Source organism: Sphaerodactylus townsendi, linkage group LG04, assembly GCF_021028975.2.
Source record: "Sphaerodactylus townsendi isolate TG3544 linkage group LG04, MPM_Stown_v2.3, whole genome shotgun sequence".
In the NCBI taxonomy this organism is placed as follows: Eukaryota; Metazoa; Chordata; class Lepidosauria; order Squamata; family Sphaerodactylidae; genus Sphaerodactylus; species Sphaerodactylus townsendi.
The window spans coordinates 158,378,823-158,402,174 of record NC_059428.1 but is presented as its reverse complement, the minus strand read 5'-3'; the positions used below and the strand labels follow the sequence as shown (position 1 = coordinate 158,402,174).

Here is a 23,352-nt window from a genome sequence, read left to right as displayed (position 1 = left end):
TACCGCAAAGACATGACACCAGGAAAGCAACAGCTGCCTCCTTTGACGGCGCGGCTTCTGATAAAGACAGGGGCTCCTGCTGCCGTGTGGATTGCTTTAAAAAGCAACAGAGAAAACATCTGACTTTTCCAGCTGTTCTTCCCCAAGGATGCCGAGGAGGCGTTGGAAGCCAACCGCAAGCTGAACCTCGGCCGTCTTGGCTGAGGAGAAGCCCGCGGAGTCTGGGAGCGATGCTCTCGGTATTAAAAGAAACGGCCGCTGAGAAACCCTTCTCTGGATGCTGATAATTTGAGAAGATTATTGCCCTATTGCAGGGATGTCTTTATGGGGCAGGCGATGGCGTGCAGCTGAGGACTTGCATCTGGAGGTGGACCGAAGGAATGTGTTTCGATCTCTCCACGGGCATTGATACTATTTGTTTCTTATATTTATACCCTGCTTTCCCCCCCAGCGAGGACTCAGATGGGGCTTTCCGCACTACAGAAGGGAGCTAAGGTCGACTCGGTTCCCTTCAGTGGGGGGTGATTCCAGGCTGTCCGCACAGCAACTTACTTGGCCCCCTGGAACCGAGCTAAGTGGGCGGGATCATCTTGGTGCCTGTTTTGCTCCTCGATCGTGATTGGAGCTTGTGTGACCACGGGAAATGGGAGCGTTCTTTTCTCTTTTTTTACAGTTTTCACAGTTTACAGTTACGTGCCCGCCACGACTCTGCGCATCCTGATTGGTTGAACGGATGAGGTGTCGTTTCGATGCGTCCGCACTTCGGCACTTCGAAGCTTCGAAGCGGTATCGACCTTGTTCCAGCAGAAAGGTGCAGTTCATAACTGCGACAGGGATGTTGCAGTTCTGAGGGGCGGGGGGGAACTGAGACAAAACAACGTTGAGCTCAGTTGCAGTGCGGATACACTGAGGTGAACCTAGATAGAAACCAGTACAACTCTGTCAGTGCGGAAAGCCCCAAAGAGGCTTACTGCCTCCTCTTCTTTATCCTCAAAACAACAGTCTTGTGAGTTGGGTTAGGCTAATGAGTTGGGTTGCCTTCTTCCATCTTCACCAGGCCCGGCGGCTGGCCCCCTACCTTTCCCAGGCTGACCTGGCCACTGTGATCCATGCAACGGTCACCTCCGGGTCTACGCGGGCCTTCCCTTGCGGCTGATCCGGAAATGGAAGCTGGTCCAGAATGCTGCGGCCTGCCTTCTCACGGGTGGTTCAGTTAAGAGACCATATCACCCCCATGCACTGGCTCCCAGTGGAGTTCTGGATTGTCTTCAAGGTGTTGGTATTGAGCTTTAAGGCCCTTTACAGCCTGGGGCCCTCATACCTTATGTTCTTATGTTCTTATGTACCTGCGGGACCGCCTTACCCCATATGTCCCGAGTCGACCTCTCCGTTCGGCAGAGGCGAATTTACTGGTGGTCCCTTGTCCCTCCATGATGCGGCTGGCCTCTACCCGGGCCAAAGCTTTTACGGCCCTGGCCTCTGCCTGGTGGAACGCTCTTCCTCCATCTGTTAGGGCCCTGCGGGACCTCGGGGAGTTCCGCAGGGCCTGTAAAACCGAGTTGTTCCACCTGGCCTTTGGTGAGGCTGGCCGCTGAGTCTGCCCTTCATTGCTCCTTACAGCTTTGATATCTGCTGACTGAATATCGGCCAGTCCCCTCCCGGGGGGTTAATGCCGGACATCATCTACTTATTTTAATTGTGGAAGATCGCTGCTGCTAGTGTTTTAATGTTTAATTTATTTATTGTTTTAACGGAAACTATTTGTTGTATTCAAATGCTGATTGTTTTGTGAACCGCCCTGAGCCCTTCGGGGGTAGGGCAGTCTATTTATTTATTTAATTAATTAATTAATTAATTGGAAGAAGAAGAAGAAGAAGAAGAAGAAGAAGAAGAAGAAGAAGAAGAAGAAGAAGAAGAAGAAGAAGAAGAAGAAGAAGAAGAAGAAGAAGAAGAAGAAGAAGAAGAAGAAGAAGAAGAAGAAGAAGAAGAAGAAGAAGAAGAAGAAGAAGAGTGATGGGTCTATGGTTACCCAGCGATCTTTGGTGGTGGAATTGGGATTCGAATCTGTGCCTCCCAGACCCTCAGCCGACCCTTTAACCACTCCACCACGCTGTTGCCTGGATTTGCAAAAAAACTGGTAATAGGAGCCATACTTTGGGCAACCATCTCACTTCCCAAAATGCAGTATAGGGCAGCCAACATAATTGGGAGGGGACTTTCCTAGGACCTGAAGCTTTTCCATTTAAGAAAAAAGGGGGGGGGGGTTGGTCAGGAACTTGATTGACATTTTGCATTTACTGACACATTATTTTGCTTTGGTGCTGGTTCTGAAGGGTTTCAGTGTAGAATTCCAGGCCTGGTTTTGGCCTTGATGGCTCCAGGAGGCCGAGGACTGGCATAGACCTCGCTCCAGGGCTCTGGGAAAGTTTCTCCAGGAGTGGAAGAAACTTCCCTCGATATGCACACGAAGCTGCCTCATACTGACTTAGACCAGTGGTGGCAAACCTTTGGCACTCCAGATGTTATGGACTGCAATTCCCATCAGCCCCTGCCAGCATGGCCAACTTGTTTTGTGGCCAACTGGCATGCCCAACTGGCCATGCTGGCAGGGGCTGATGGGAATTGTAGTCCATAACATCTGGAGTGCCAAAGGTTCGCCACCACGGACTTAGACCATTGGTTCATCAAATTCGGTATTGTCTACTCGGACTGGCAGCTGCTGCCAGGGTCTCAGGCGGGCGTCTTTCACATCCCCTACCTAACTGGAGATGCCGGGGGCTGAACCTTCAACTTTCTGTGTGGCAAGCAAATGAGGCACGGCCCCTCCCCAGGGAGAAAAAAAGCCGGCCTCTTACAGCGAGTGGCAGACCTGCGTTGAGATCAAAACATCCCTTCGATGCAACAGTTTTTGCGCATGCGCCGTCAGGCTGCGGAGTCTGGCTGGAACCCGTTTTTTTCCCAATGATGCTCTTCAATCTGTTTTAGCGATGTTCTCTGCCTCGACGTGAGCTTGGGCCAAACAGGGAGGGAGGCAGATCGTCAGTGCCCATCTCTGGGGGATTGAAAGAACCCGATCGCTTGATGCCTGTGGGAGTCATACTACCCTGGTACACATCGAGGGGGAGAGACAGGGCGATAGTTGGGTGATAACGGTGTCAGACAAATGTGAAAAACAGGAACCCCCGAACAGGCTAAGCAGCTGCAAGAATGCAGAGCCGGAGTGCATTTTCCCAGATGTGACTTCGGGCTTTCTCATCAGCACCTGTCGGACTCCTCTGCCATTCCTCCCCCCCTTCCTGCGCATTTGAACATTAAAGCAATTTCCTCCCACTGTTTCACGAGGGGCACTTCTCGACCACCCCCGCTGTCTCTGCTCCTTGTACAAGACAAGGCCGATTGAGGTGTCCAACTGGCCAGGACCAAACACCGTGGCTAGCAGCAGACTGAGATCTCCGAAATACCTACAAAGCAAACTGGGGAGGGTGTGGTTTTGAGAAGGGAAACCACAGCATATAGGGGAAGCCGGGCTGAACCCCCATTCCGACGCCTGCTTTCCTCTCCTCTCTCTCGGCTGACGTTCCCAGATGAGATAATCCAGGAGAGAGGAGGCAGACGGGAGAAAGAATTGAGATTATAATTCCTGGCTTCTGTCGTTTTATCCACATTTCATCTACATTAGAAGAAGAAGAAGAAGAAGAAGAAGAAGAAGAAGAAGAAGAAGAAGAAGAAGAAGAAGAAGAAGAAGAAGAAGAGGAGGAGGAGGAGGAGGAGGAGTTTGGATTTATATCCCCCCCTTTCTCTCCTGTAGGAGACTAAAAGGGGCTTACAATCTCTTGCCCTTCCCCCCTCACAACAAACACCCTGTGAGGTGGGTGGGGCTGAGAGAGCTCCGAGAAGCTGTGACTAGCCCAAGGTCACCCAGCTGGCATGTGTGGGAGTGCACAGGCTAATCTGAATTCCCCAGATAAACCTCCACAGCTCAGGTGGCAGAGCGGAGAATCAAACCCGGTTCCTCCAGATTAGATACACGAGCTCTTAACCTCCTACGCCACTGCTGCTCCTGCGGGGTGGGTTAAGCTGAGATGGTGTTCGGCTGAAGGTTACCCAGCAAGCTTCTGTAGCAGAGTCGTGATTTGAATTCAGGTTTCCTGGATCTTAGTTCCACATGCTAACCACAATACTCAGGCCCCTTCCGCACATGCGGAATACTGCGCTTTCAATCCACTTTCATAATTGTTTGCAACAGTACTGTTGTCTATGCCAATAAAGGCTTGCTTCTCACAATTGTTTGCAAGTGGATTTTGCTATTCTGCACAGTCAAATCCAGCTGCAAAGTGACTGGACAGTGGATTGAAAGTGGATTATTCTGCCTGTGCGGAAGGGGCCTCAGAAAGGAACCTTTTTGCATGTCATTCATAGTATTTCAGCCACACCTCTTGAATTCGCAAGTTAAGCCTTGACACGACAGACCATGACAATATCCCAGTTGGAAGAATAACGGTCAGTTCTGCACAACACAAATATAATGTTTTCAGGTCACAAAATAAAATGTTTTGGAGTGGAACTCCACACAGTTTTCCCCCTAAAATGTTTGGGAAATGTTTTATTTTTTAATTTTCTTTCCTCAAAGCATTTTATTTTGAAAATGCTAAATAACGCTTCCCCCCCCCCTTGCTTGCTTCCCTCATCAATGTACAGTAACACATTCATCATAGCCTGCCTGTTTCACAAAAGTGCCGTTTTTCCTTTTTTGTATAATTTCGTCTGCCCAAAATTCGATGCTACGAAGTTTCACAGCGATAGTAGCCGCGTTTGTGAGGGGACAAGGCAGATTCTTGTGGTTATTAACATTATATTCTTATTGATAATACCATTCATCTTATTTAGGATAAGAGGTGGGGGGGGATAGTTTGTATGGTGAAAATACTGTCCCTTACCCCTTCATAAGTCCTTACATTCTTGACAATCAAAATAACAAAGTTCTTGTAATTTTTACAATTTCTCTGCAGCTTCTTTATCATGCTGAAGTTTTTATTTATTTCCTTCTTTTCTTTCTTTCTTTCTTTCTTTCTTTCTTTCTTTCTTTCTCTCTCTCTCCCTCCCTCCCTTCTTTCTCCCTCCCTCCCTCCCTCTTTTCTTTTTTCTTTGTTTCTTTTTCTTTTCTCTTTCTTTTTCTACTTCCTTCCTCTTTTCTTTCTCCTTTCTTTCTTTCTTTCTTTCTTTCTCCCTTCCTTCTTTCTCCTTCCCTCCCTCCCTCCCTCCCTCTTTTCTTTTTTCTTTCTTTTTCTTTCTTTTTCTTTTTCTACTTCCTTCCTCTTTTCTTTCTCCTTTCTTTCTTTCTTTCTTTCTCCTTTCTTTCTTTCTTTCTTTCTTTCTTTCTTTCTCCCTCCCTCCCTTCTTTCTTTCTTTCTTTCTTTCTTTTTCTTTCTGTCCCCCATCTTGTAATAATCTTGCTCATACTGACACCAGGTGGCCAGAACTGACATGGTCACTATTATGACCACACTGAGATCTACTTGATCCTCTTCTGTCAGGGGATCCTGTGAGAGGGGAAGATTTCTGCAACTAAACCACATTCATCTAACTATACTAAACGCAACTTGCTGAGGATTTGCTGAGTTCTCAGATCATAACAGGAAACAATTTCCAAAACTGTAAAGGACCTGGCTTGGATTTTCTGAGATATGTCTGAATAAGAAGACATTCTTAAGGTATTTGTCTATTGATCCCCTGCTTTTCTCCCAAAGCAGGGTTCCAACACTGTTCTCCACTTCTCTACATTATCCTCACAAAAGCAACCCTGCAAGGTAGCTACAGTTGAGAGAATTAAGGGATACCTGGTGTGATTCCATGGCCAAATGGGGATTCAAACTCGGGCCTCTCACTTCTTAGGCCAGCATACTAACTTCTACTCCACGCTAAGCGTTCAGTGCATTATCTTGTGGCAAAGCAAAAAGGCTGTAAGGAGGTTTAGTAGCATTATTCCCTTAAATCAAACAGGGGGGAGGAGAGTTGAGGTAGAACGCCATGCCTAAATCTACCTGGGCAGTTACTAGCAGAGGCAAGATTCAAACTGGGGACTCCACAATTTATAGGCCAATTTCTCAGCTGGCTCTGTGCACATGCTCGCGCTATGATGTCACTGGACAGTACCACGTAGGATGGACAAACAGCAAAGATTTAAACAGGCAGGTCTATGCGCATGCAAAAATGTAATGGCAAGCTAAAAAGGTCTGAGTTGCAAGGAAATGAATCAGAAAGATGCCACGGCAAAAGGGAGGGTACACAGGCCCCTTCCGCACACGCAGAATAATGCACTTTCAATCCACTTTCACAATTGTTTGCGAGTGGATTCGCACAGTCAAATCCAGCTGCGAAGTGCATTGAAAGTGGATTGAAAGGGCATTATTCTGCATGTGCGGAAGGGACTTAAATGATGAACTAAGAAAATACCCCCCACAAGACTCCAAAGATCTGTCGAAGCTAGATAATTACCGGACTCTGGCTAACTATGTGGGTTTTCTACACAGTTGGGGTGAAGGTTTTATCCAGCCTCATTGCACGTGTCTATAAATTTCACCGAAGCAAATTGTCAGTCCTGGTCGACAGCAAGCTGCATATTGTGCAATTATTTTGCTGACTCTAGTTCAGTGGTGGCGAACCTATGGCACGGGTGCCAGAGGTGGCACTCAGAGCCCTCTCTGTGGGCACGTGCAAGAGTCGCCCCCCACACACACACACACACACATCTAGGCTGGTCTGGGCCACTGGGCTCGATTATTAGCATTAAACCCAAGACCTTGTTTGGGGGAAGCAGTGTAGTGCTGTTAAACCCTACTGATTTTCATGCGAAGAACTAAAGCGCAATACCTGGGAGTAAGCTCAGTTGCTGGCAATGGGGCTTGTTCTGAGTAAACCCTCCTAGGGTCGTGATTCACCCGTTGGAAGAGTTGCACAGTTGTTCAAAGCAAAGCTACCGACTACCACCAAGCTTACTCCCGAGTAACACGCCTCAGAGCCAACCTCCGTATTCAGGTTAAATTGTCGTGTTGGCACTTTGCGATAAATAAGAGGGGTTTTGGGCCGGGTAATTTGGGCACTCAACTTCAAAAAGGTTCGGCTTATCACTGCTCGAAGGTAATAACCTCCGCGACTTTTTTGTGTGGCCAGATTGTGCTACACAACTGCAGCATTTCCCTTTCTCTGAAAAGGAATTTCTTTTTAAGAAATCCTGAAAGTGGAACTAGGATTTGCCCAAGGCTGAAAGTATCCCGTTACAGCTAGCCGGAATATCTGCACGCAGCAGCTGACCAAACGTGGCTTGTCGGACTTGTCCAGCTGTTGCCGTTCATTGAAAGACCATCTTTGTTTGGGGAAATTGCAGAAACTGTTACTTTTTACAAGGACACAGATTGGGCCAGCTGCTCGCCTCACAAGACGCAATAGGGGCAGAGTCAAGGCCCCTAGACTACGCCACTTCATGACTCCGGAGGAATCCCGTTACAATCAACTGGGTGCTCTGGGCTTTGTGGGCCACGGTGGACATAATCAAAACGTAAACCGAGAAGTTAACAATTGGGTACTTGTAACACTAAAACAAGGAATTACACGAGACTTGTCTTCTCCCACCCGCAGCTTCAAACCAGCTTCCTGCAATACTTGCATTTTAAAAGACAGATCCACTCAATGCCCATTCAGCCGTCAGCATCAGTGGCGTACCTAGGCAAACTGGAGCCCTGGGCAAAACCTGAGTTTGATGCCCCCCCATGGGTGGCCACCCTCTCCCACCATGACTACACAACTATTTTTTCCACCAGGTCTAAAGTTTGGTTCAGGGGGTCCAAAGTTATGAACCCTCAAAGGTGTAGCCCCATCTCTCATTAGCTCCCACTGGAAACAATGGGGGGTGGGGACACTCCCTTTGGGAGTCCATAACTTTGGACTCCCTAAACCAAACCTCACCAAACCTGGGTGATATCATCAGGAGAGTCTCCCGAAAAATCCCTGAAATGTTGGTGCTGCTAGCCTAAAAACTACGCCCTCTGCAGGCCAAAAATGGAAAAAGACTGAAAATACAAAAAATCCCACAAACGAACCTGCAGTTTTTGTGCCCCCCACAAGGGGGGCGTCCTTGGCAACTGCCCACTTTGCCCAATGGAAGGAACGCCTCTGGTCAGCATCCCAATCTCCAAGTGCACTCCTGCGCTTTTGTGTGTGTCTTTTCTGAAGACAAGCTTTAAAAGATTATCGGCCCCTTTAGGAATGGAGGGAGTAAAGGTCATGACGGCCCAAGCGCTAGCCAGTCAGCGCTGACTGTGTACGTCTGGATTCTGCTACCCACATGCAGAAATGGTTTTCCCGAGCTTGCCCTTCCCAACACCAGCCTCCAAGAGACCAATCCCACCCCTTCATTCTTTGCGTGAGGGGTTTTCCAGAGGTGGGAGTGTCTTCCCAGAAGACTGTTGGTCTAACCTGGACTGTTTGGCCCAACACAGAAGAGTAGCTGCTGGGTACATTTCCACTGGGGAGCAAAACCTGTACAGCAATTCAGGCGAGAAGTCATAAGGGACAAGTCAAGAATGTCGTACCTTCTCTCATTATCATCGAGATGGGCAAACAGCACGTTCTTGGAGATGGCCTTTGCCAGGGCGGTCATGGTCTTATAGTCCTTTGGTATCACCTGGGGTGGGGCCGAGAGAGAGAAAATGAGAAGTCAGCCAAGGTTTATTACTATTGGAGATGGCTGGGGAGGGAAGGCAGCCTGGTATAGCAGTCTCATCAGATCTCAGAAGCTAAGCAAGGTTGGTACTTGGATGGGAGACCACCGAGGAAGACTCCGCAGAGGAAGGCCATGGCCAAACACCTCTGCTTCTCACTTGCCTTGAAAGCCCCTTGCTGGGGTCACCACAAGTTGGAAGCCAAGGAGGGTCACTGCTTGGATGAGAGACCACCAAGGAAGGCTGTGCAGAGGAAGGCAAAGACAAACCACCTCTGCTTCTCACTTGCCTTGAAAGCCCCTTGCTGGGGTCACCACAAGTTGGAAGCTAAGGAGGGTCACTGCTTGGATGAGAGACCACCAAGGAAGGCTCTGCAAAGGAAGGCAATGGCCAACCACCTCTGCTTCTCACTTGCCTTGAAAGTCTCTTGCTGCAATCACCCTAAGTTAGAAGCTTATCAGGGATACTGCTTAGATGGAAGACCACCAAGGAACGCTGTGCAGATGAAGGCCATGGCAATCACCTCTACTTCTCACTTGCCTTGAGAGCCCCTTGTTGGGGGTCACCATAAATTGGAAACTAAGCAGGGTCACTACTTGGATGGGAGACCACCAAGGAAGGCTCTGCAGAGGAAGGAAATGGCAAACCACCTCTGCCTCTTGCTTGCCTTGAAAACCCCTTGATGGGTCACCATAAGCTGGAAACTAAGCAGGGTCACTACTTGGATGGAAGACCACCAAGGAAGGCTCTGCAGAGGAAGGAAATGGCAAATCACCTCTGCTTCTCACTTGCCTTGAAAACCCCTTGATGGGTCACCATAAGCTGGAAGCTAAGCAGGGTCACTATTTGGGTGGGAGACCACCAAGGAAGGCTCTGCAGTGGAAGGAAATGGCAAACCACCTCTGCCTCTTGCTTGCCTTGAAAACCCCTTGATGGGTCACCATAAGCTGGAAACTAAGCAGGGTCACTACTTGGATGGAAGACCACCAAGGAAGGCTCTGCAGAGGAAGGAAACGGCAAACCACCTCTGCCTCTCGCTTGCCCTGAAAGCTCCTTGCTGGGGTCACCGAAACTTGACACAATGATGGCTGGTTTAGATATCAGTTTGAAGGTAGACTGAAGCGAGGCTCCAATTTTAATCCAGAAAAAAATTGTGTATTTGGGACACCACAAACTAATCCAGAACATTCTTTTAACTGTCTGGACTGCAAAGAAAACATCTAATGGGAATGTTAAGAACAGCTGTCCAGAAAATAATTCAGTCGCTGGCAGTGCGGTCCAGTGTTTTCTTTTTTTGGCAAATGTATCTAAGCAAGATGCATTAATCTTCTCGCTCGCTGTCTTGAGGAGAGGTTGCCAGCATGGTTCTCATTCAGATAGGGAGGCAATCCCCTGCAGATATGACTCCGCATTTCAGAACCAGGTGGGGACCACTCCGGTCCTGTTCGCCTAGCCGCTTTTCCGTCTGACGACTGTCCTTCACAATTCACAAAGGGGGCTATGTGTATGCTTTGTGCAGGCTGGAATGCGGCATGTATTACAGCCAGATGAAAATGTGAGCTGGTAAATGGCATTCCAGGATCCACCCACGCGTTACACAGGCTGACTTCATCATAGTATTCATTTTTTAAAAAAAAAAACTTACATTCAACTTTTCTACCTACAGGCCTCCAGCTAACGTAGGAAAGTGTGCAATGTGGAAATGGAAGCTAAAACAGACTAACGTCCCCCACCTGCCATGAAAACAGTAAAACCCCAAAACCAGTCCATGAAGGTAAAGTTTCCCCTTCAGTCGTGTCCAACCCTGGGGTACCGCTGCAAGCAGTGATTTCATAGGCAAGCTGTTTTTGTGGGGTAGTTTGCCATTGCTTTCCCCGGCTATTCTTTACCCCCTAGCTATGAGCTAGGTACTCATTTACAGACCAAGGAATGGATGGATGGCTGAGTTGACCATGAGCCAGCTGCCAGGATATCTGACCCACAGGGGGCTCGAACTCCTGACTGTGTGAGTGGCAGTGCAAGCACTTAACCACTATGCCACACGGCTTCTACAAACCAGTCCATAGTTGAAGATAATTAAGTTTGCCAAGCAACTGACATCAGGAAAGGTATTCTCTGACTAGAGTGCCACAACCGAGGAGGCCTTGTCCGAAGTACAAGCCACAAGCTCTGAACATTTTGGAACAAAGAAAATAGGGGGGGGGTGTTCCTGCAGAACTCAAGCTTCCCCCAACCCAGATTAGAATCCTCCTGCTCTTAACCGCCACACCATGCTGGCTCTCATACAATGAACCAACAAAGAGATTACGGACTGGGCGGCAGTCTTTATTTGTAACCAACAGAATCACCCGCGTGCAACCTCGCTTCTTCCGCATCTCTGCAATTCGCTTGCCGAAACGAACCATATCTGAGGGTCCCTCTCACCGTTACCTTTCTGACGTAAGAAACGGCATCTTCTTCGGTGTACACCTCGGCACTGACGCCCCCTCGTCGACGCCGGACTTTGACCACCGGATTCGGGGGCGGAGGAGAAATCTCGTCGTCGTGGGAATCTGCCTGAGAGCCCGATTTCTGCCATGCCTGGATCTGCTTGACTTCTTCCTGTTAGGAGGAAAGAGATAGGAGGAAATTGTTATTTACTAGGAAGTCCCGGTCAAAAAGGGATGCATTCATCACCACCCTGGGGACGTGTCGCTGCAGAACCAGCTGTTATTGCAGGCTACTCACGTTGCCGAGTGGAAGATCAGACAGCACCTTTCATGAATGAACAAATTTACTACGTAGCCATTACAAACACATCAACAATTGTATCAAAACCTTATGAATATACATGATAGATTAAATTAAAATATACAGCACTGGCTGACAGAGGGGATAGGGGGTGCATGACGCACCGGGCACGTGCCCCTGTGGAAGCGTGGAGAGGGCATTCTTCATGAGAAAGGCGTTCTGGAGGTGTTCCAGGGCAGGGGCGGAAGACACACCAGTGTACTGGGCGCTTTCCCCCCTTGCTACCCCTCTGCTGGCTGAACCATACAGCAATGTTAGGTGAAAAAACAAAGCAATATACCAGTGGTGGCAAACCTATGGCACGGGTGCCAGAGGAGGCACTCAGAGCCCTCTCTGTGGGCACGCGCAACAGTCGCCCCCCCACACACACACATCTAGGCTGGTCTGGGCCACTGGGCTCGATTATTAGCATTAAACCCAAGACCTTGTTTGGGGGAAGCAGTGTAGTGCTGTTAAACCCTACTGATTTTCATGCGAAGAACTAAAGCGCCATCTGGGAGTAAGCTCGGTTGCTGGCAATGGGGCTTGTTCTGAGTAAACCCTCCTAGGGTCGTGATTCACCCGTTGGAAGAGTTGCACGGTTGTTCAAAGCAAAGCTACCAACTACTACCAAGCTTACTCCCGAGTGACACGCCTCAGAGCCAACCTCCGTATTCAGGTTAAATTGTCGTGTTGGCACTTTGCGATAAATAATTGGGTTTTGGGTTGCAATTTGGGCACTTGGTCTCAAAAAGGTTCGCCATCACTGCAATATACCAATAAAACATAAATAAAATCGTAGAATCCAGGGGCGTCCAAAAGCAGGGGTCCTCAAACTTTTTAAACAGGGGGCCAGTTCACTGTCCCTCAGACCGTTGGAGGGTCGGACTATAGTTTTTTAAAAAAACTATGAACAAATTCCTATGCACACATCTTGTTTTGAAGTAAAAAAACAAAATGGGAACAAATACAATATTTAAAATAAAGAACAAGTAAAAATGTTTCTATGCATGCTTCAATGCATGTTTTTGCATAGGATCAGGCTGTATTCTTTTCTAAGTGATCATGCATAAGATCACACAATAGTGGCAAGATCCCTGAGCTGCCTCAGGTAAGGGATCCCTGCCAAACAACTTTCTATCAACCTACACTACAACTTTTTTTGTGAATAAGATTATTTCTTTAAAAATGAATTTTATGAATTCTCAGTAAAAATACATATAATAGTATACCCCAGTCCTGCTTACTCTCTAAATACATTTGGGGGGGTCCCAGAAAAGGTATCATGAGTTATGGTATCTGTGGGGACCCCCTGCTCTAGGCAAAGTCCTTCTGATTTGCAGGGTCTTACATTGAAAGCACAAGCCATTCCAGTCCCACTGGAACACTGATACTAATGCCACAGTCTCTTGTTTCCCTTTGGGGGCTGGCATTGCAGACCCCCAGTAGTTGAGCTGACTGGTCCCAGAGGCCACCATCCCACACTGGGGGCTGTCATGCCAGGCAAAAAACAGGCTTCCCCAAATTTGTTCTGTGGCATTTCTTTTGTAGGTGGCTGGTGGGATAGTCTTCAAATACGCAAACCCCATGCAAGTCTACTGTCATTCCTGTGTTCCATTGCATCCAATGGGCCTTCAGGCATCTCTTTGTTCCCCATAAATGGGAATCTCTTGTTGTTCGCTTTTAATCATTTCATCTTTTCCCATACCTCAGCTCGCACTCCACCTCTTGCGCGCGTGAAGCATTCAAGGTTTCCTCTCGAGGAAGTTAAGGCTTCCGAGCCTTGGAGACCTCGGGATGTATGCACCTGTGGCGGATCCATCAACTGCAAGTTCATCGGGAGGCGAAAGAGGTCTCTGTTCCTGGGGCTGCCGCAATGCTCCAGCACGCTGGAGGCAGTCCCCTTAAACGTGCCACTCCTGGGGACGTGCGCTTGAATGGCGGCAGGTGGGTACGCCCACCAGGCGATCCTCGCTAACAGTAGCTGCAGCCGTGACTACTGATCTCTGCTCACCATCATCGTGCACCGCTCCCAGCCTCAGTCATCCCGTCTGGCTTCAGTGTCCTCATTCACCACCTGCCAGTACCCAAAGCAGAGAGGAAAGGCCCCTGCCACCAGCCTTTCCCTGTCTCGCTCACTTGCTCAGCTTGGACTTCTCACTTGCAACCCCTATACGAGTGGTCCAAGTCATGCGAGCAGTCCGAGCCGAGCGAGCGAGATGGGGAGAGGCAGTGGCAGTGGCAGGGGCCTTTCCTCCCCACTTCGGGTACTGGCAGGCGGCAGGCGAGGAGACTGAAGCCAGACAGGATGACCGAGGCTGGGGAGTGGCGCACAACGACGGTGAGCAGAGCCAGCAGTCATGGCTGCAGCTGCAGTCAGCGAGGGTGACCTCGTGGGTGTACCCGCCTGCCGCCTTCAAGGCACCTGGTTGCAGGGGTTGCCGTGCCAGGGGGCTGCGTTCTGTGTGCCAGGCACTGCAGCCCTCCAGGAACAGAGACCTCTCGCCTCCTGTGGAGCTTGCAGTTGAGAGAATCCCTGCAAAGATTGGCACGCACCAAGGTCTCCACGGCTGCAAGTGCACGCGCACTTGCTCGAGAGGAAGCCCCAAAAGGAAGGTAGATGCGCGTGGCAAAAACACCCGGTGGGCCGGATAAATGTTTTCTGAGGGGCGCATTTGGACCCCAGGCAGTAGTTTGAGGACCCCTGCACTAAGGCAATGTTAAACCGCTGCCTTTGCCTTAACCCTAACCCTAACTTATTATTTTTATTTAATTTATTCAGTCATAAATTGTTCCCAAAATTGTAACAAAAACCCGAAACGTGAAACTGACCACAGCCCTATTCTCGGACTGCGCCCTAGAACTCTACGTAACACTAAGGCAATGCTGACACACTACCCTTGCCTTAACCCTAACCCTAACTTATTATTTTTATTTAATTTATTCAGTCATAAATTGTTCCCAAAATTGTAACAAAAACCCAAAACCTAAAACAGACCAAAGCCCTATTTTCAGACTGTGACTTAGATCTCAACGTAAGGATCCTATCAAACTATCAAGTTCAGGTTAGGTTTAAGACAAGGGCAGGGGCTACGGCTTGCTTTAGTGTTATATTGAGTTCTAGGGCGCACTCCAAAAATAGGGTTATGGTCAGTTTCAGGGTTTTGCCATAACCCTTACCCTTGCTTGAAGCCTAACCATAACTTATTATTTTTATTTAATTTATTCAGTCAAAAATTGTTCCCAAAATTGTAACAAAAACACGAAAACTAAAACTGACCGTACCACTATTCTCGGAATAGTGCGCCCTTGAACTCCAAGTAATACTAAGGCAAGCCTGAGCCCCTGCCCTTGCCTTACCCCTAATCCTAATTTATTATTTTTATTTAATTTATTCAGTCAAAAATTGTTCCCCCCCCCCAAAGAGGAAAGAACCCAAAACCTAAAACTGACCATCGCGCTAATATTGGACTCTGCCAGAGAACTCAACATAACACTAAGGCATGCCTGAGCTGCTCCCCTTGCCTTAACCCTAACCATTTATAACGGCGTTACAACAGCATAGTAATGGCATTGTAACGGCGGTATAACGGCGTTAAAATGTCGTTACAATGGCGTTACAATGGCGTTACACTGGCGTTACAAAGGCATTACAACGGCGTTACAAAAACCCGAAACATAAAACTGACCATAGCCCTATTCTTGGACTGTACCCTAGAACTCAGCGTAACACTAATCCTGAACCACTGCCCTTGCCTTAACCCTAACCCTAACTTATTATTTTTATTTAATGTATTCAGTCAACGGCGTTATAACGGCGTTATAACGGAGTTACAAAGGCGTTACAATGGCATTACAATGGTGTTACAAAAACCCGAAACATGAAACTAACTGTAGCCCTATTCTCAGACTGTACCCTAGAATTCAACGTAACACAAATCCTGAATCGCTCCCCTTGCCTTAACCCTAACCCTAATTTATTATTTTTATTTAATTTATTCAGACAACAGCGTTATAACGGCGTTACAACGGCGTTACAAAAACCCGAAACATAAAACTGACCATAGCACTATACTCGGACTGTACCCTAGAACTCAACGTAACACTAATCCTGAACCGCTTCCCTTGCCCTAACCCTAACCCTAACTTATTATTTTTATTTAATTTATTCAGTCAACGGCGTTATAACGGCGTTACAACAGCGTTACAATGGCATTACAATGGCATTACAAAAACCCAAAATATAAAACTGACCATAGCCCTATTCTCGGACTGTACCCTGGAACTCAACGTAACACAAATCCTGATCCGCTGCCCTTGCCTTAAGCCTAACCCTAATTTATTATTTTTATTAAATTTTTTCAGTCAACGGCTTTACAACGGCGTTACAACAGTGTTACAACGGCGTTACAAAAACCCAAAACATAAAACTGACCATGGCTTTATTCTCGGACTGGGCCCTAGAACTCAACGTAACACTAAAGACTGCTCTGTTAACAAACACATTGGACCTAAGTTTCTCCACTGCCAGGGTGTGCATTGCCATGTTAGAGAAGCCAAAATTATATATGGACCAAAGCTACATATAAAAACCACGACTATATATAAATGCTAAAACAATATATTAAAACAAATTGACCATAAAAACACAAACCAAGCTATAACTGTGTGATGCCAAAACCATAAAACATTAGCTTAATCTTTAACCCATCGATTTAAATAGCAAATATTTCTTGGAAATACACTATAAAATTGGGCAAAGTGCTCGGTTAAAGTCTCCGCATCCTAAAATCCAGCGGCCTCCCAGCTTTTCCTGCATTTAAATAAAAGTGTATAAAACTGAGCAACTATACATGCCATCTGGTAGTTCCTGCCCAATAAAAGGAAGCCAACTTCAGAATTATTATCTCTTCTGGCCAATCCGACCACCAAAGGGCCGTAGGTTTCGTATAAAGTTTCCTACGGTTTCTTATACGGTTTCAAATAAAGACATTCTATGACAAACATACTTACCAGAGTCTGGCATAGTCTGGAACCTTACATGGGTGAATCTGTGATTGGGGTTTATTTTATTTTTTAAATTATATTTATACAATTACCCTACCCTTCCCAGCCAAGTATTCTGCAGTCTTTCCCTGCTCAAAAGCAGCCCTGGTCAACACAGTGTTTATTGGGGCATTTATTTATTTATTAATATTTATAGGCTTTCACTTCTCCTTCCGGCTCAGGGTAGCTTACATCATGTAAAATACAATAAATATAGCTCATATTTAATTTTTTTTTAAAAAAAACCCACATTAGCGTGATGCTTTAAAACTGATGGGGCCTGAAATATTGATGTGGTGTAAGAAGGGAGAGAGTAGGAAAGATAGGCTGACCAGCCGTCCCGCTTTTGGCGGGACAGTCCCGCCTTCGCACAATTTGTCCCGGTCCCGCGGGTTCCTTCCATTGTCCCGATTTTTGGGAGGCTGCCACACAGCCTTCTGGGGCGCAAGGCAGTGCGGCCGCAGGAGCTCGGCCTTCTGGGGCGCTGCCGTTTCCCGCCCTGTCACAGGGTGGGAAACAGCAGCGCCCCAGAAGGCCGTGCGCTCCTGCAGCCGCCCGCACATGCGCAAGCAGCCTCAGGAGCACAGCCTTCTGGGGAGCTGCTGTTTCGGCGGGAAACAGCAGCGCCCCAGAAGGTAGTATGCTCCTGCAGCCACCTACCCCCGTCCTGGGTTCACAAGGTGACCATTTGGTCACCTTAAGGAAAGAGAGAGGCCAAAAGGCGTCCTTGTGAGGTGGGGAACAGGAACCCTTCTCCCCCCCCCCCCAAAGCAGCAGGCTCTTCTTGTTCACTTTTTTAAAAAAGAAATGCTTCTGCAACTGTGGGGAAACACAGGCGAACTAGTGTAAATACAAGAAGGAGGAGGAGGAGTTTGTTTAGATTTATGCCCCACCTTTCTCTCCCATAAGGAGACTCAAGGTGGCCTACAAGCTCCTTTCCCTTCCTCTCCCCATAACAGACACCTTGTGAGGCAGGTGGGGCTGAGAGAGTTGGGAGAGAACAGTGACTGACCCAAGGTCACCCAGCAGGGATGCAGGAGTGCAGAAAACACATCTGGTTCACCGGATAAGCCTCCCCCACTCAGGTGGAGGAATGGGGAATCAAACCCAGTTCTCTAGATTAGAATCCACCTGCTCTTAACCACTACATCATGCTTCCAAATGGAATTTGAACACGGGACTCTGCATGCGCAGCAAAAGTTCTGCTGCAGAGTTATGGCTCATATGCTTTAGCAGGTAAATTTAGAACAGGTTCTTGGTTGCCCAAATCTAGGATAAGCCCCATAATTTGTCTTTCTACATGTCCTACCTGATCCCATTCCGGGATTTCATCCGACATTCGCCTTTCTACGATAGTTACATGTTTCGCCTTTTTCTTGTAGGAGGTTCCATCGAATGTCTGTCTCTTTATGAGAGCTGAACGTCTTGGTTGTGGCTCTGTAGGTGCTTCATCGGGCGTCTGTCTTTTTACAAGACCCACGTGTCTCATCTGTTTCTCCTTGGGGGGTTCGCCATGTGTCTGTCTTTGCAGAAGACCCGCATGTGTCGCCTGTTTCTCTTTAGGGGTTTCATCGTGCATCCGTTTTTCTACGTGAGCCTCATTTCTTCCCTGATTCCCTTTATGGGTTTCATTGGGCATTTGTCTTTTTAAGAGAGCTTCATTTCTTGCCGTTTTTTCTTCAAGAGGTTCAGCGCGTGTCTTTCTAGGTCAGGTGCATATCGAACACTGTCAATGACTCAGTCTTAAAAAGCCGCATTATGCGTCCAAGAGCTATGTCACGAGACATATTATGATGTGCTTGTGAGTCATCTGAAGCTAGGGTTGCCATCCTCCAGGCGGGGCCAGGAGTTTCCCCAGGATTACAGCTGATCGCCAATCTACTAGATCAGTTTGAAAACAGGTCTCTACCCCAAACACCAGCGTGGTGCAGTGGTTAAGAGCAGGTGCACTCTAATCTGGAGAACCGGGTTTGATTCCCTGCTCTGCCACTTGAGCTGCGGAGGCTTATCTGGTGAATCAGATGTGTTTCCGCACTCCTACATTCCTGCTGGGTGAACTTGGGCTAGTCACAGTTCTTCGGAGCTCTCTCAGCCCCACCTACCTCACAGGGTGTTTGTTGTGGGGGGGAGGGAACGGAAAGGAGATTGTAAGCCCCTTTGAGTCTCTTTACAGGAAAGGAGGGATATAAATCCAAATCCAAACTCTTCATCCTCGCACTGGGTCTCCGGAAGGGGGGAAGGCCTGAAGCAGAACGCTATCGCTCAACCTTGAGACACTTAGAACACATAATAAAGCCATTCACACCTTGTTGTTCTGTTAATCTGTGGGAAGACTGGGCTGGGAAGGGGGGGAGTTTGAGTGGGAAATGTGGGAATAAATATGTTGGCAGGAACCACGGTCCCCAGATCTGGCTTCCTGCAGTATTGATCTCCGCTGACAGCACAATAAAGACTACTGATTCCCTGTCTAGAGTCTAATTTACAGATCATTGCACCAGGACCTTACACCACCATTGCTCTCCAGCCACCATCATGCGCACAATTCAAGGCTCCGCGTTTTCTGTGCTCTTAAAGCAGTTAGGGCGAACCTATGGCACGGGTGCCAGAGGTGGCACTCGGAGCCCTCTCTGTGGGCATGTGTAACCCCCATGCTCAGAATGGGTTGACCCAGTAAGGGGTGGAGACTCAAAGCAGCAAGAGGCTGCAGAGCTCATGTAGTTTGGAGGAGACAAGGCTACCAGACTCGGACCTTGGTTGTATGAGCCCTTAACACCTTGTTAAGGTAACTGCAATGTTGTTGGGAACTACTGGGAAGGTAGTTGTTTATTTTTGCTATGTTGTAAATGTTGGAGTTTATTGTTTCAGGGTTTCTTTTTGTGGTTGTAATGGGTGAGAGTTCTCCAGGAAACCTTCATCATGTTGAATCCTGTTCATCAAGCCCTTGGAGTCTTCAGGAGCCAACCCACTTGCAAAGAAGAATTGGACTTTTTTTTATTATTATTATTATTATTTATTTGACTTAATATACCGCCCAATCCCCGAAGGGCTCTGGGCGGTGTACATCATAAAATCACATAAAACATCATAAACATCCATAAGTTATAATGAAACAGCAATTATAATATATCAAGATGGCGTCCTATCTAGACCTAATCCCTTTAACAAGAGGGGGTAATGGTCCCGGTGGTATAAGGGAACCATAGATCTTAATAATGGATCCCACGTTGGCATTGGGATTCCAACCTAGAGGGGAAGGAAGGGGCACTCAGCGCTGGTTTCTCTAAAAAAGCCCGGTGGAACAACTTCGGTCTTACAGGCCCTGCGTGGAAATCCTCCAAGGTCCCGCGAGAGGTAACTTACGAAGGACAGCTGGGAGGAAGAGGTGTTCCACCAGGCAGGGCCAGAGCCAAGTGAAAAGGCCCTGGCAGTCCCGGAAAGTGGGAGGCCAAGCCGCATCACTGGCCTGAGGGGCCAGGGATCTCCAGTAAATTGGCCTCTGCCGAACGCAGAGGTCGAGCTGGGACATATGGTCGCAGCTGGGATACTTGGCAGTATCAGAAGACTGTAAATATAAGGACTTGAAAATGTAACCTGGACCTTGAAGTGTGATGTTAAATGTTGGTGTTTAATGTTATGTGTGAAGAAAGTAAACCATTTTGTTTTAAAAAATTGTTGTTGCAAACTCATTCCAGGTTCTGCCCCACAGAACCCACAGTTAGAGGTTACACATGCACACACAGTTTGTCATGCGGGGGCAGAAAATCAACCCCACGCACACACACACACATATCTAGGCTGGCCTGGGCCACTGAGCATGATGTGCACGCACCGCAGTGAGCAGGGAGGACTCGGCTGGCGGGCCTGGTGCCTGTGCTCCGGGTGGCTGCTGCCCGGCGGGGGGGGGGGGCGCAGAGGAGGCAGAGATGCTAGAGAGGCACAGAGCGGTGAGCACGGGACTTGCTGGAGGCTAGAGCAGGCTGGCCCCTGCTCGAGCGGGTGGGGCGGAGGAAGAGGGAGCCAACCGTTTTTTTCCAAACTAAAACCTCAGCATTCAGGTTAAATTGCCGGGTTGGCACTTTGCAATAAATAAGTGGGGTTTGGGTTGCAATTTGGGCACTCCGTCTCAAAAAGGTTCGCCATCACCGTCTTAAAGAGACTTTTGCATGAGACCTCCAAGACTCCTGAGGACCCCGTGACTCCTTCCTGGGTCCCCGCCACACTGTGGACAGTCTCGTATTCCCTTCCCAAGTGTTCTCAGCTCCGCTATCCCCCCAACAAGTCAGTTTAGGAAGTCTGCGTCTACCAAATAGGATGAGCGGAGGAGGGAACAGCTCAGGTATCAATGGCAGACATATGGCTAATTATCATCTTAATCGGCCAGTTATATTTACTCAGGAAATGAGTTACGGTTAGCTCATCGGCAGTAACACGAGAGGGAACGAGTTGGGTACATGAGACAATTGTCCCAGTTTGATGGCAGCTGCCCAAAATGTTCAGAGTTTGTAAGAAAAACACATGATTAATATATTGGTCACCAGCAGTCTGAGTAAATCAGCCCCTGACAATACAGGGATAATGTAACGATATAAGCCAGCTTCCATAGAACCATGCAACTAATCCTATACGCCCAAGGAGACTGCATATCAAATGGCAGAATTCCTTTATATTGGAGGAGGAGGAGGAGGAGGAGTTTGGATTTATATCCCCCCTTTCTATCCTGTAAGGAGACTCAAATGGGCTTACAAACTCCTTTCCCTCCCCCCCCACCACAACAAACACCTCTGAGGTAGGTGGGGCTGAGAAAGCTCCGAAGAACTGTGACTAGTCCAAGGTCACCCAGCTGGCATGTGTTGGAGTGCACAAGCTAATCTAGTTCACCAGATAAGCCTCCACAGCTCAAATGGCAGGGAGGGGAACCAAACCCGGTTCTCCAAATTAGAGTACACTTGCTCTTAACCACTACGCCACACTGGCTCTCTATATGGTTAATTATCATTATTCTACGAATTTGACCCCAATCATTAGGATGGCCTTCTTAGGCAGATACCCGGCTTGGATGACCATAACTGTTTCCTTACTTTACCCAATATGGCAAAACTGAAATTCGGAAGCTCTGTCAGAAGTGCCAGTTTGTGGGAGGGTCTGTGGCTCAGGCGAAAAGCATCCGCTTCGCATGCGGAAGGTCCCAAGTTCAGTACCCGGAATCTCCAGTTAAAAGCCATGGCCGAAGGTGATGTGAAATACCTTTTGCTTGAGACCTTGCCAGTCTGAGCAGACAATGTAGACCTTCACAAACCAGTAGCCTGACTCAGCATACAGCAGCTTTGTGCGTTCAGGAGCCCCTGAGGGAGCTGTGAACTTTTATCTATCACAGTGGTGGCGAACCTTTGGCACTCCAGGGACTACAATTCCCATCAGCCCCTGCCAGCACAACCAATTGGCCATGCTGGAAGGGGCTGATGGGAATTGTAGTCCATAACATCTGGAGTGCCAAAGGTTCGCCACCACGGATCTATCAGCTACCCATTGGAGTACTATTTTAACAATGGGAAGCCAAGCTATAAATCTTCTGCAGATGCATAAATCAGTGCTGTAGGCTTTCCCTCCCTGCCCACCCATTCCCCAAAACCCTACGGCATCCATGTGCGTGCAAACATCTCCAGGCGCCACAAATGCGTCCCGATTTTTATTTCAAAAGGCTCGACGCAACCAAAATTTCCCTGAAAGAAACACGGGACTGCTACCATACCTCTAGAACCGCAGTTAAGGATCGCTGGCCGACCAACTCAACCATGCTTCGAGAACTGCGGACCCCCAGAAGAGTAGATTGAGAGGAAGCCCTCGAGTCACCGCCTTCTGACGCGAGGGTTTCTACACACACCTCGAGGGCGCCTGCCAAACGCCCGTAAGTCACGTCATCGTAAAATCCTCCAGTGAGAACGGATTCTGCAACAGCTCTTGAATCCACGGAGAGACTTCACAATATTTGGAACTTGGCTGGCTCAAAGCAGTTGTCGGTAAACACACAGCGTGGTTTTGTACCCCTTTCCAGACGCTCTGACGGCTAAGAATCTGTCCTGCTAGGAGAGGACTCATCTATTTTGTAGATCAACGGCTGTACAAGTGCAGAGAGAGCTGTCGTATCGAACGAGCTACGGGCTGACCTTGCTACATCTATACGGCAATTATTTCCTCCATAAATTATTCGTGTTTCCTATGTATCTTCGCTTCTAAAGACAACCCACAAAGCATGCCATGCCTTCTAAGGCCTTTCAACCTTCTCCTCTCCCAATTTTACTTCTCTCCACTATTCTTCCTTCCCAGTCTCTCACTGTGCACCGTTTCTCCTCCTTTTCGACCTGTGAAATACATTCGGCACAGTCTCTTAGCCTCTAACAAACATTTCTTCAACCCAGCCCCAGATACCGGCTCCTCTCCTTTGCATGCGGAAGGATGAAAATGGGGAAGTTTAAAAAAAGAAAACTGGGACGGGAAAATCAATAGCTATTAAAAATGTACAAGAAAACAATCTTCAGCCAAAGGGTACACCCACCTCGGAGGCAGCAAGCGACAGAAACGAATCGAGCCCGCTTAGAAATACAAAGATCTATCTCCCTTCTCTCATGAAAGGCGAACGCCCCACCACGCATTTTTTGAATGAAATCAATATAAATGTAGAAAAAAGTTACCATGTGGTTCCTTTTAGACAAAAAAGGCCTCCTCGCTATAAACTCCCTCAATGTGGACGTGAATCTCTAGACTTCCCATATGCTGCTTTAGGTTGGACATTCATTACAGAAGTCGCTATTGTAAACAGAGC

At 48.0% G+C, this 23,352-nt stretch overlaps 1 protein-coding gene across 1 annotated transcript in view; it reads right to left on the bottom strand.

Annotated features, from left to right (window-relative positions):
• Positions 1 to 23,352, bottom strand: part of PRKAR1B (protein kinase cAMP-dependent type I regulatory subunit beta) — a 109,729-nt gene that overhangs the window by 75,547 nt on the left and 10,830 nt on the right. The window contains exons 3-4 of the mRNA XM_048493750.1: positions 11,148 to 11,318; positions 8,589 to 8,680 (exon numbers count right to left, since the gene is read on the bottom strand). Of these exons, the coding sequence (XP_048349707.1) occupies positions 8,589 to 8,680; positions 11,148 to 11,318 (263 nt within the window). The remainder of the gene's footprint in view (positions 1 to 8,588; positions 8,681 to 11,147; positions 11,319 to 23,352) is intronic.